Below are 12,934 nucleotides of genomic sequence, written 5' to 3'. Positions count from 1 at the left end.
AATGGGGCTAGCAGTTGTGACTAGGTAATCTAAAAAGTTCTGAAACAGTAAATGTTAAAGTATCCATTTCTCTTGTGACAGTTTCCTGAACTTTCACAAATTGAGTCTGTAAAACTGTTGGTAAATTGGAGGCTATCAGGTCTTGTTTGTAGCAACATATATAGAGACACATGTACAAACAACTCTGAAATGTACCATTTCCTGAAAAGAGACGTTAATGGGACGTCATCACCTGTCAGGATTGCTGTTGTTGCCAAAGCTGTTGGTCTGTCAGCTCGACCTTTAAACCACTGTTAGGACACTCTTGTGTAATCAAGATTTGCATCCTCAAAATGTCAGTAGAACAAAAGCTCGTGTTGTCCTGGCTCAGCTGAGTAGATGTCAAAGACTTGGTGCTTAGCTGCTGAGACAAAATTTCAAGTCCAACTTAAGATAGGAATGTGTCTTATTCACAGTTATGGTTAGGATACATCTTTCCCATTTAATTCTGCTTATGCTGTTGTTTCTTACTCTTTTCTTGACACCAATGGAGTAGCAATAAGCAGTTTTGGTGTTTATGCAAATTGTCTTCCCACTTGTCTTCATGGGTTTTAAAGGAACACCAAATGGAGAAAAAGAGAAATTGGCAGTCCTCAGTTTAAGAGAAGACTGAGAATAGGGTTAAACCGTGAACTTTATTAATTCAGGAACTGATTTTATTAAATGAGTACATTTACTATAAGGGGAAAAAAAAAAAAAAAAAGGACTTAAACCACTTTATACTCCCTTGGTAAGGCATTGGAGTCTCAAAGTATTTGCAATTAAGCAACTTTTGTATGGCCGGTGTATTTGTAAAAATGAACCTAGAAGCAAATGAAAATCAGATTGTTGACGTTTTATTCAACCGTTTGTTACTCTGGAGCACTTTTTATTTATTTTTGTTTACTGATCTGTCTCTTTTGCCCTGCATTGCATTTTGCAGAGACGTTTATATGAGTGAAAAATTAGACTTAGCAGTGTCCTCATTCACTTCATGTGATGTAAATAATTGCATAAAGTGCAGAGGTCCAGAGCAGCCAGAATACCAACAGCTAGGTGAGCTTGGGCATGGGCAGAGCTTTATTTTTATACTGAAGAAGTTGACATGGGCAGAGCAAGGAGATGAATGAGTAAAAGCTCCATACACAGTTTCTACCTGTGTGTTGGTGACAAGCAGGCAGCTCTCCTCTCCTGTTCTATGATGAACGGATGCACAAGAAACTTTGACTTCTGTTCCCCAAGTAACTGTAATTTTTATGAGGTTGTGCAACATGTCTGAGCTATTGTTCCCACTCCATTGAAATGATGTAAATTGTTGCATCCCTCTGATTCAAACTGGCCTTTAGATGTTGGAACTGATGAAGTGCTTTGAGATCAGTAGATTGGACTGTGCTATAGCAGCTCAAAAGATTGTTGTACATTGTACATTTTCTGACCAGTCTCTGACAAGCCCACTCTCTACCACGTACTTCAACTGAAGGGGGGAAAACAGCTGTTTTAACATGGTGTTAAATTAACCGTTACCCAGTCTGTTAAGTACCTCACACTGATGACAGCAAAGGAGGAGAGACAGTCTTACATGCTACAAGCAATATCTGGTTCTTTATCATCAGTGTATACAGAAGTAAATCACGCCCTTCCACTGCTGATCTATGACACATTGTCTAAAATGAATTATAGTCTTCCTTCTGGGAATAATAGGCTTATTTCTGGGGCAGATTTCTGGTATGTTTTCCCAAGCAATTTCACATTTCTGACAGAGAAGGTGCCAGGAATACAGGAATCTGGCGTTTCATTTTTAGGCTTTCATTTCATCTTCGGGCTCCTGGGGTCTTCTCACAGTACCTCACCCTCAAAAAGAAAGTCTTTGGTGGGGGTCCATCCTGCGTCCTGCTCACAGCACCTCGATGCTGATAAATCCCTGGAATGACAGTCTAATCGTGATGAACATGGCGTGAAGGTAATGTTTACCTTAAGCATTTAGGTTTTGCAGAGTACAGAATATCAGGTCATATCGAAATTATTTAATAGTACACTTTATTACCCAACACAGTCCCTTACATGTTGCCAGAGTAGGCTCCCTCCTTGCTGAGTAGTGACCCCTTAAGGAAACACCTCGCTACTGCCGCCAGTCATATCTCCCCATCTCCAGCTAGCTGGGGCTTATTCCCTCATTTTCGGTTCAGCACATTTGAGCAACGATTTCATAACGCCGTGTATTAAGAAATCCAAAATGTTGGTCAAATGTGTCGTGCAACAGGCATCTTCTATATCTTTTTGTGTCAGGAATTGTACCCATGTCTTCGCCCCCCCCCCCCCCGGTTTGATTTGTTCACTGATGCTGTATTGCCAGGCCACTTAGGAAGTGTATTTTTTTGCCTTATGGTTTTGCAGTCGATCTTGTTCACCTTATTTTACCATAGAGACAGAACTTACACAGCATTATTTTTTTTTCTGTTTGTTTCAAAGTCCATTAGCTGAAAACACCGTACCTGGTTAACCACTTTCTTCAAAAGCTTCTTGCTCCAGGAGAGTATCTGGAAAAAGCTGAACCCTAAAATTGAGCCCTCATACTTCCAGCCACAAAAGATTAGGAACTCAGTATATATTGAGTTTGGAGTGTTTTGTCTTTTTCTGGCCTGAGTCAGGAAGATTTTTTTAATATTTTCAATCAAACAATACTGAAAAACAATTCTAAAGCATCTTTTGTGCATGGTGATCACGGTAAATGTTTTTTGCAGTCTAAGGGACATGCAGAACAGTCTCCTCGAGAGAAGGAGGAATCACTAAGAACTTCCAAGTAGAAATCCTAGCTTTAGGCTCTGATCCTATTTGGTTTTCTCACTGACCTTTCCAAGCATACAGGGAAAACTTTCCATCTTGAGATTTTAAGCAGTTTGTGCAGATCTTTTCTGTGGCTTCTCAGAGTATTGAGTTTTGCAACTAATGGTGTAAGTGCATCTCCTACAGATAATGGTTACCTGCACGAGCAGGGAATATGGCTCGGGTTAGCTGAGCAACGCAGATTCTTGAAGCTTTCCGGATGACAGTGGAGTTGTTTGGTGCATTTACGTTGTTACCCGTTGTTTTAAAGCTGTCTCGGATATAGCTGTATCGGCTGCAGTTTCATCTGTGAACTGTAGCAAGGCTTTTACCTGACCCACTCTGAGTCGTGAAAACTGGTGGTTCTGGAATCAGACGCGTGCGAGGACACAAAAGTGGGAACGGACCCGCACTGAGAATATGCCCTGTAAGTGCGACCTCCCCGGGGGCAGGATCCCCTCGCAAAGCACCAGCTGCGGGAGTGCACACTAGCCTTGCAAATCCCCCTGCCCTTGAGCATCCGCCACCGCCGGGGGGGCGGCACTGCCGGTAACCCCGCAGGAAGTCGCAGCTTAAGCAGGTGCCTCCGCGGCAGCACGCAAACAGCCGCACCCGCCTCTCGCTTTCTCCCGACACCGCGCCGAGGCCACCGCGGCCCCGGGAGAGGTCCCGCGCCTCAACCCATGGCGTGCCCGCAGGTCGGCTGGTGGCGGAACCACATGCGTCCGCAACGACCCGCGGGCTTCGCCGACCGCCGGGTCGGCTCCGGGCTGCAGCACCCGCCCCGCCCCGCCCCGCCCGCGGTGCCTGAGCCGTCCCCGGGGCTGGGGCCGGGCTCAGGGCCGCCCCACACCCTGGGGCTGTGTAGGCTCCTCCCGAGAGCAAGCGTGCTGTGCCTGGGGCGGGCATTTTTAAGGCGTGTGCCGAGAGGGTGTGTATGTGGGCTGGAGTTTATTATTATTATTATTGTTAGGAAAGAAAGGGAAAAGAAAAAAAAAAAAAGGGTGGAGGAGGAGGGAGGGGGGTTAAGGGGGAAAAAAAAAAAGGCCCGGAGAGGAGTTTCCAAAAACTTCCAAGGAACTCGCGGCTCCAAGTCCCAGGCGGCGGCGGGCAAGAGCGATGCTGGAGCCTCGGGCGCTCCAGGAGCCGGCGGTGGCGGCGGCGGGGAGTGCTGTGCCGGCCGAAGCCGGGGTGGCCGAGAAGAAAAAAGACGGCAACGGCAGGAAGGGGAGGAAAGGCAAAGGGCCCGGCAAGAAGCCCGCTCCGCCGGAGGAGGGCGAGGCGCCCGGGTCCGCCACAGGTAAGCCCGTCGGCAGGTGTGGGGGCAGCCTGCGCGGACCCACCGCGGTCTTCCCGCACCCGCGGGGTCGCACGTAGCGGGCGCATCCCTGGCGCCCGCCGCCGGCCCGGCCCGGCCCGGCGGGGTTGCGTCCCCCGCGGCGGCGGCAGCTGCTCGCCGAGTTCCCGGCCCCGCGGAACGGAGGAGCCGTCGGCGCTGCCGCGAGCCCCTCGGCTGTCCGACCGCGGGCGGGCCAGTCTGCCGCCCTCCTTCCCACAGGCCCCTAAACCCTGAGCGGCTTTCGGCCAGCTGTTGCTTTTTTCTTTTTTTTCTTTTTTTCTTCCCATTTTTCGGAGAGCGTGGGACTATCTTTTCTACTACAAAACACGTTTTCTGATTCTTCCTTTCCTCAGAAATCACTTAGCTGAGTTGAACAGATGGCAAACTTTCCTGTTGGGTATTTTGTCAAAACTTTCAGCTGTTTACTCAGGGGTGATCAGAGAAGACCTTTCGCTGGCTTAGCAGCACATGTTGTTTCTCTTGCCTCCCCAGTATTAAGTGCAAAGATTCGTGCCAGTGATACCCTTGTCCTTTGTAGGTGTCCACAGAGACAGGATTCTGTGGATCAATGCAAAGGTAGGGGTTGCAGCTGAGCATGCTGCCTCACCTCAAAGTAGTTATTATTTCTGTCAACTAAAGACCCCAGTCAAGATCAAGACTCCTAGTGCTGTACAAACACATATGAGCACACAATGCTTTTCCTAGAGAGCTCATGTTATATACCCACTTTATCTGAAAGCCTGAGCGGTAACTTAGCTTTTAACAACAGCAATGTGTAACTGGAGTTAGTGGTTAGTTTATCGATTTCTTTGAATTCTTTGTTGTTTGTGGGAAATTGTTTTAAAAGAAGCGTATGAAAAGCAGCCAATTGCCTGATTTGGGCTTCAGGGTTTTTTTCCCTCTAAACAGCCAAATAAACAGAAGGCCCCAAAAGAGTAAAACTTTCTAAACATACCTAGGTTACTTTCTCTTAGTGCATCATGGCTAACACTGTGCTGCTCTGGACTGATCATCAACCCTCAGGGAGAATGTGTGTGATTCAGCAGCAGCAGGTATCCCTTTGGGCTAATAATCTTTACAGATGAGCACTGCCCAGTGCATCCTCTTCTCTATGTCTGGTGAAGACACAGCTCACCCAGCTTCTGCTCAGCGGTGGGTGTAAATGAGTTTCAGCTACAGCAGGGGAGGTTACACCAAGCTAGAGACAAACTCTCGTTTTGACCTTCTTTCTCTCTCACTGGGTTTTTCTAATGCTGCTTGCGTTTACACTATGCAAGCATTGTGAACATCTGCTAAAACTAACAGCTTCTTGGAACACTAAAACCTGTGGCAAACTTATCTGAGACAGCAGGGCTGTTTGAAATGTGTGGGGGTTTTTGTTTGGTTTTGTGATTGACATAGAAAACAGGAGGACAGTGACATCTTGGAGGATTTGTGACAGGAAAGCTCTGTTGAGGAAGTTCTCTGACTGTGCATCATAGACTCCCATAGCATCCCATCCCATTCTTGTAGGAGATCTTTCTTTTTCCTGGTTTGTGGACAGTTTTCCATCTCCAGTGGAGCCAGATTGCTGCACTGCAGGAGCTGGGATGGTCTCAGGAAGCTGGGGCCACCTCTGCTCAGGGCTCAGGAGACTCAACATGCCTTGGGCTGCGCACTTGTGCGAGTGCTGAGGGAGCAGGGAAAGGAGCTGTGAACCAGAGGGGATATTTTTTAAGTAGTCTAACCAAGTTGACTTTGAACTAGGCAGAGATTTTTGGGAAGATGGTCATCTTTCTGTGATGGGGGGAGCCAGAATAACAGTCTGAAGGATCCATGCAGGTATATATCACCTCAAGTTTAGGTATCCATGTGTATTTAATTTCCACTTCTGGTGCTGTGGTCTGATCATGTCTGCCATGGTGAGAGTTTATCTGAAAATCTGAAAGGCAAGTGTAGTTTGAGGTTCGCCAAGACAGGGTGCAGCTCATGCCTAGCTCCTAAGGCTTTGCTAAAACTCCAGGGGGTTCATGCCCCCACTAAGCTAAAATATGTCAGTGTTTGAACCAGAAAAAGTCCTTTTCCCTGGCACGTGCTTACCTCAGTTCTGCAAAGTGCCAGTATGTTTTTGACGGTATGAAAGAGTACCACCTTCATCCATACCTGATGTTACTAGTCAAAAGTTTCCTGTGTGGGCAAGAACTGAGCATTCTTGTATCTTATGTAGTTAAAATCCCACTCCTTCCAAGATGAGTGTATGTGGCAGGGTAATTCACATATGTAGCTCATTCACATTCTCATTCACAGAGTTTGCAGGTATGGTATTTAATAGGAGAATAAAATACAGTGTTAAGACATCACTGTACACTTGACTCACAATCAAATAATGTCACGCTGGCAATATTATATTTATAAATTTTATCTCATCTGTTACTTAAGGATATTTTCTGGGTTTGGGGGCACTTAGAACAAGAACCGATTTTAGAAGAGAAAGAGCAGAAAGATTGGTTAATGTAAAATGTAGCAAAGAGAAGTTTTACATTTCATGTAATGGGCTTTTATTCTCTCTGTTTGAGCATATTAGAGTTTGAATTAGTGACTGGGCATGTTGATTAGCAGTACTTACTAGGAATGATATGAAGGTTTTTTGACTTTGGTGGGACCACAGTTTCTCCTTTTCACTAATACAGTTTTGCAGTTGTACCTGATGATTAGTTGGTGCATTTAGGATGTGCAGACTGAGAGGTCATGAAACAATTTTGCTTTTTAGTTACCTGCTTTCTTACATTGAATTATGTCAGGAATTGTCATCTTCTCTGCTGTGTTCTCCTCTGCGAGTAGTTTGCATCTGCTCATTGTCTTCCTTCCATATGAAAAATGGCGGCTTGCAGCCAGTCATCAGTTTGAAGATCTATGCACTAGCACAGAAGTCCTTAGCAGATCTTGACGTTTTTGTTTAGTGCTGTTTTTTTTCTGATCATAGCTTCTCTCATCTTAGTTTACTTTTGGCTGTCAAAGTATGTCACATATCCCTTCAGTCTTGGGTCTGAAAGCATTGTCTTATTGGCAACTTGTCACCAGATTGAGAATCAGCTTTATTATTTGGAAAAAAAGGGTATGAGAAAATATTTATTTATTATATTCAGTATATATCCTTACCTGGGAATTCCAGAATTACTGTTGGAGAAGAAATTTAGAAAGTTATTGGAAAAAAAACCTGAGGAGGTTTGGCCTCCTCTGCTCAGCTGCACAGTGGCAACATAGAAAAAAACATCTTCATATTTTTCATTGCCCAGGTGAAATCTGGGCTCTGTTACAAAAGTTTGGGGAGGTCCATGTTGCTATGGCTTTTTTTGTCACTAAAATTATGTAGAACAATATCTCTGCCTCTCACTTCAAGTGGTCTCGAACAAACGGATTCTGTCTGGCTTGAGTCAAGTCCAGAGTGATTGTATCTTCCTTCAGTGGTGTGGTCTGGGCAGTGATAAATACAGGGGGTGAAAAACTGAGGAGAGAGTATTACACATGGACAGAAGCTTACAGCTTTTCTCTGAGTGATTTCACTGGACTGCTATACCAACAGAGCATATAGACAGGCTCAACAAATCTGCCAGTAGGGCTTGCTAGGGCATCACCAGTGCACTGAAAATACATCCAGCCTGGGCAGAGAAACCTAATGCAGGGAAGCTGAGGTTGTGAAGCAAGGTCTCCAGACCTTCCCCTCACAGAGGCACTACTCCTGAGTCAGGGTGCTGTTACAGCAGGAGCAGAGAGGCTGGGACTGGGCCCACTATGTCAGCCGTTGAACCTTCTACCAGCCCAACCTTAGTGTTAGTCCACATAAGGTGGTGCTAGTGAAGTGAGAGAATCAGCCCAGGAAAAACGTCTCTGTGAAAGAGCTGTGTTTTGGTAAATAAGGTGGTGCACCAGCACATCAAGTGCCCAGCCCCTTTGTGAAGTGTTTCCAGATATCTCAGGGAATGTGAGTTTTCAGGTGGTTTCTGCTTAGCAGAGAAGGTGAGGGAGAGACCGCAAGGACTTGAAAGGACAAGGCATAAGAAGACATGAAGTATTTCCGAGAAAAACACCTTGATGTGTGCAAAGACTGACAGTGCTGTCAGAGCAGTGAACTCTGTGGCTATGGGTTATGTCAGCCACTCTCTAGTTCAGTATCAGTAGTAGGAAGACCAAGGCTCTTCAAGAATCTGGTGCAGAAAGACAGAGTTGGTGGGGGAAGAGGGAAGAGCAGCAAAGATGGGTCCTAATAATAATTTCAGTGAGGTGACCTCAGCAGCTTTGTTCTGAACACAACTGCACTTGCGGAGCCCAGAGAAGGGAGATTACGGTCATTGCCACAGGAAATAAGTACCTCCTGGTGAGAAATTTAATTTAGATTTAGACAAAATGCCAGAGCTTTGAGACTACGTGACAAACTAAGCACGAAGTTCACATGAGGAGTGTGACTGACCATCACTTTTGACTGCATCCTGATAGCAGGCTTGGTTGATGGAGGAAGAAATTATTTTGATTATATTAAAGACCAAGTTGCAGGTCAGGGTTTGGCTGGGAGGATTAGAGCTCAATATGAGGCTTGTTAAGTTTAAACTGATACTCAATATTCATAAAGAGAGGTCAGAAGGCAGGTCAATATTTTAGCATGAATTGAAGACAAGAGCCTTGGAAGTGGAATGAGAGCTGTGATTACTGGTAAAACTCGTTCAATTCAAGAGGAAAACCAATGCTTAAAAGGAGTGACAACTTCTTCTGGTGTTTCCAGGACACAATATTTATGCGCTGCTGGTATGCCTGTACATTTTTCTGGGAGAAAAGCCTCTCCACCTGTGTGCAATGCCTGAATGCTCCAAACATTCCGCACAATCTTCAGAGCAATTTTGAGAATGAATCCTTTAAAAAGCATGCGAGTGTATTCATGTTTTGTGAATAAATTAGATTAGTCACCATTCAACGTTTTTTGACTTAACACTACAAGTACTACTTGACTGTAGTCATGGGAATGCAAATAAAATTGTGAGGACATACCAGTACAGTTGTCCAGTAAATACTGCATGTGTATAGAAGAACATTCCCCCTGTGAAATAAATCCAGAAACTGTTCTGAACTTTGTGCAAATATTGATAAATGGGGAAGGCTGAACAAAATTTTTATCTTGGGTATAGAAATGCCAAGATCTGCTAAGCTATGCAAAGATTTTAAAACATTAATCCCTGGCAGAGCTTGTGAGCTCTCATTCAAATCTGAGTATGTCTATTTGCAATTGTGGGTTTCTCTTCTTGGATTTCTGGAAAGGCACTAAATGCAAAAGAATAAAAAAAAAAAAAAAAAAAAAGTTGAACGAAACAGTTTGAAACAGCTCCCATAAGTAAAAAAAAAAAAAAAAAAAAGGATCTTATAGTCTGATTTTTCGGAAGACTTCAGCACTCACTATTTGGGGCAACTCACTTTTCATCTCTTCTACTGAATCAAAGTCACTGGGTTTTCAAGAACACTTTTTGGGTGCTTGGTTCATGAATGTCTAGCCACAAAAATCACAGATGAGCTACTGAGTATCTTTGACAACAGATTAGGCACCTTAGTGGCAATTTGTTATTCTGAAAGTAAGGCAAGCTAAGTGCTAAACTGTGGAAAACTTTCTTCCAAGCATCTCCCTTCCCCATCTCCCCCTTTTAATCTATCCGTAAGCGTCTGATAGTCCTTTGAGACAGGTACTTACAACCAAGAGCAGAACAGTGAAGAACAACTGTGTCACAGTGTCAGAAGCTCTGGAAATGCTATGAATTCTTACCAAATCAGTGTTTTGTTAACATTCCAAAAGTAACAAGAGTGAATGTGCCTTACCAGTACTGATAGTTTATCATGTTCCGTTATGATACAAGAAAACAAACCAAGTGTCAGTATTTTGTGTGAGTTATTCTAGCTGTACAAAGAACTGCTTGCATGTGCTTGAGGTGTTCCAGTTAACCCTCAGTTGCTCCCTCAGATACATGGAGTCCTGGGGGGGGAGGAGGACTGGGAGAGGGCTTGTTCCAGCCCGATAAAATTTACAGTGAAAATCCTGCATTTGAAGAGTTAACGGGTGTCAGTGCCGGGGCTGCAGGCGGCGTGCAGCAGAGGCGCAACCGAGAGAGGCAGCGTGTCAGGACTGCCGTGCGTGCAAGGGATGCTCGCTGAGGCGTCTGTGGAAGTACTGCTTTACAAATAATGAAAATAATCAAAATAATAATGACATGAAAAAATCCGTTGGCGACCTGAAAGGAAAGGAAAAGGGCTTGAGGAGGGGTGCTGCTGCCGGCGGCGGCCGCGAGAGGGTGCGGCGGGAGCGCGCTGCTGCCCGCTGCCACGCGGTGGGGACTGGAGAGGGAGCTGCGGCCCCCCGCCCCTTTCCCACCTCAGACCCTGCACAGGGGCGGTGGGGTGGCAGCTGCCCGCTGCCCCAGACCAGCGGGGCTTTGGGATAAGCCGTGTGGGAGACCTGTCAGGGTGTTTTTCAGTCCTTTGGCTCTGTGGGTACTTCATCAGTATCAGGGAGTGATGTCAGGATGGCGACTTGGAAAGCAGTCTTCTGCAAATGAAAGCAGGGTGGAGGACTGTTAAATTGTGCTGAAACTCAGTGGATGGGCAGGTAAACTGGTAGAGACACTGTGAGAGAGACTTAGGTCCTGCAAAGACTCTGCTCTGATCTCATGCAAAACGAGCATGAAGTTGTCCGGTGTGAGGTCACAGGGATGTTCATAAGCATGTTTTTCTCCCCTTTTCCTTCATTCTCTCCTTTCATCCTTTCCTCCCACACTCCCTCCCTCCCTCCATTTCTTCTTCCCTTCCTTCTTTCCTTCTTTTGTTTTCTCCCTTCCTTCTTTTCTCCCTTCTTCCTTCCCATCCATCTGGCCTGCTGTCCTTCTTTTATGGGTCCCTCTCTATCCTTTTCTTCCTCCCTCTCTTCTTTTCTCCATCCTTGCCTCGTTATCTCCTATTCTCTCTCCCCCCTTTTCCTCCATTTTTCTCTCTTCCTCCTTTCCATCCATCTGTCCTTTCTCGTGTTCTTCCTATCTGCTCTATTTCTCTTAATGGAGAAAAAAAAAAAACAATAAAAGGAAAATAAAGCAAGGTATTTCGTGAGGGACAGATAGGGGTCTTTAACATAACCTCCTGTCTGGAGTAACTGCTAGTGTTTTATTTGTGCATGGAATACTACTTGTGTCTGGTTTTTCATTTCTGATTGTGTAATCTTCTGTGGGAGTGCTAGATTTGGGGATGAATCGACCATGTTATGCAGTTTGTTCACTGTGGGCCATTTGGCTCCTCCTAGTTCTGACAAGGAGTCCACAGGCTTCACAGGTCAGGGAGCAAGAGAGAGATGTTAATCCATTTGTGACAGTCTGCTTGGGAGCCTTTCCTCATTCCCTTTGTGCATCTCTTTCTCAGGTTTTATGAGCTGATGGTCCTTCCACCTCTGTAAGCAGGGGGAATCCAGGTCAGGCAGTTTGGGCTTGGCATTGAGACTTGGACTCAGGATGAGCCTTGCTCAATGCCTTTCATTAACAGCTTTCATTTCACCCCTGAGTCAACTACATGCCATGTCCTATGGCTAATGGTTAATCCCTTTGAAGACAAAGGAGCATGAATGCATACTTGAGATGACTAAACAGAGTCCCTGGTAACATCCAGTTGTGGAGGTGTTTGATAGAGATTGTTCCCACTGCCATTCTGCCAGAAGAGTTAAATTTTAAATCCAATATTGGGAGACTCTCTGTGTGTGTGGATGTGGTGTTTTAGCAGAATTGTTGGCTTCTACACTGACAGACTCTTTAGTTTTCCTTTGGGAAAGTCCACTGGATTTAGAAAGGAGAAAAAAGGGGTAGTTCTGTCAAAGTTGTATGGCACCTGTATATGAAACAGCACTGAAAACTGCTCTGAGTTATTGCATTATGTTTGGAATGGGTGCCAAATATAATGCAAAAATAACACGCTGTTATTCTGAGAATACATGTTTGCATGTAGCCTTGAATTGCACCAAATAAACTGGTATTGTTTGTATCATCACAGCCCTTTGAGGTCTAGCTGCAATTTGTATCCTCCCCTCTGTGAAACAAGCTCGACCTGAGAGCAAGCTCTTATTGCCTACGAGGCTACAGTCTATGCATGTTCAAGGTCACACCACATCAGAGTCTGGTCCCAGCACAGAAACAAAGTGTCTGGACTCTAAGTCTAATCTCTTTCTTCAAACCACCCCGTTTCTTGACATGTGGCCATTCTAGAGATAAGAACATATAGGTAACACAAGCCTGTCTCTTGCCCTGTTTTTTGGTGTGCAAAAAGATTCCTTTCGCTTTGTGAAAATGAGTTTCCTGTGGGGCACTGTGCATTGTTGATATGTCTATAGCAGAGAGGACAGAAAGATGAAGGGTGTTTTTAGATAGCATGCATGTTGCTGTCCTTGGCAGGAGCCATTTCCACAGGGAAGATATGGGGATGAAGGGCATCAAGGAATATGTCAGTTGTGCCACTGTGCTAGACCTGCATGTTTCAGGGAGTGTCACTGGTAGAATTTGAGAGACCCTCAGAGAGAAGGTGGTATTAGAAGAATTTTCCAGCAGGATGGTTCCAAGGACAGCACATCCCATTGCAAGGACAGAAGAGAAACTTCCCATGCAGAGCTTTCATCCTCCAGTGGGAACAATACGGCCTGTAAAAACTGGTGTCCCAGGGTAGCCAGTGCCGCCTCCTTGTTTCTGCCCTCTGCTGTACTTATGCAGTGAA

At 45.3% G+C, this 12,934-nt stretch overlaps 1 protein-coding gene across 2 annotated transcripts in view; it reads left to right on the top strand.

The window, feature by feature from the left end:
• The window catches only part of NRG1 (neuregulin 1), a 305,625-nt gene that overhangs the window by 115,518 nt on the left and 177,173 nt on the right, over nt 1-12,934 (top strand). Inside the window, exon 1 of one of the 2 annotated variants that reach the window (XM_074856433.1) lies at nt 3,790-4,141. The exons of the other annotated variant lie outside the window; for it this stretch is intronic. Coding sequence (XP_074712534.1) covers nt 3,961-4,141 — 181 coding nt within the window. The 5' untranslated portion in view covers nt 3,790-3,960. Of the gene's footprint in view, nt 1-3,789; nt 4,142-12,934 lie in introns of those variants that run through there. 2 annotated transcript variants of the gene reach the window in all.

Source organism: Strix uralensis, chromosome Z (genome assembly GCF_047716275.1).
Source record: "Strix uralensis isolate ZFMK-TIS-50842 chromosome Z, bStrUra1, whole genome shotgun sequence".
NCBI classification, from domain to species: Eukaryota; Metazoa; Chordata; class Aves; order Strigiformes; family Strigidae; genus Strix; species Strix uralensis.
The sequence above is the reverse complement of the archived record's forward strand: the minus strand, read 5'-3'. Positions and strand labels throughout refer to the sequence as shown.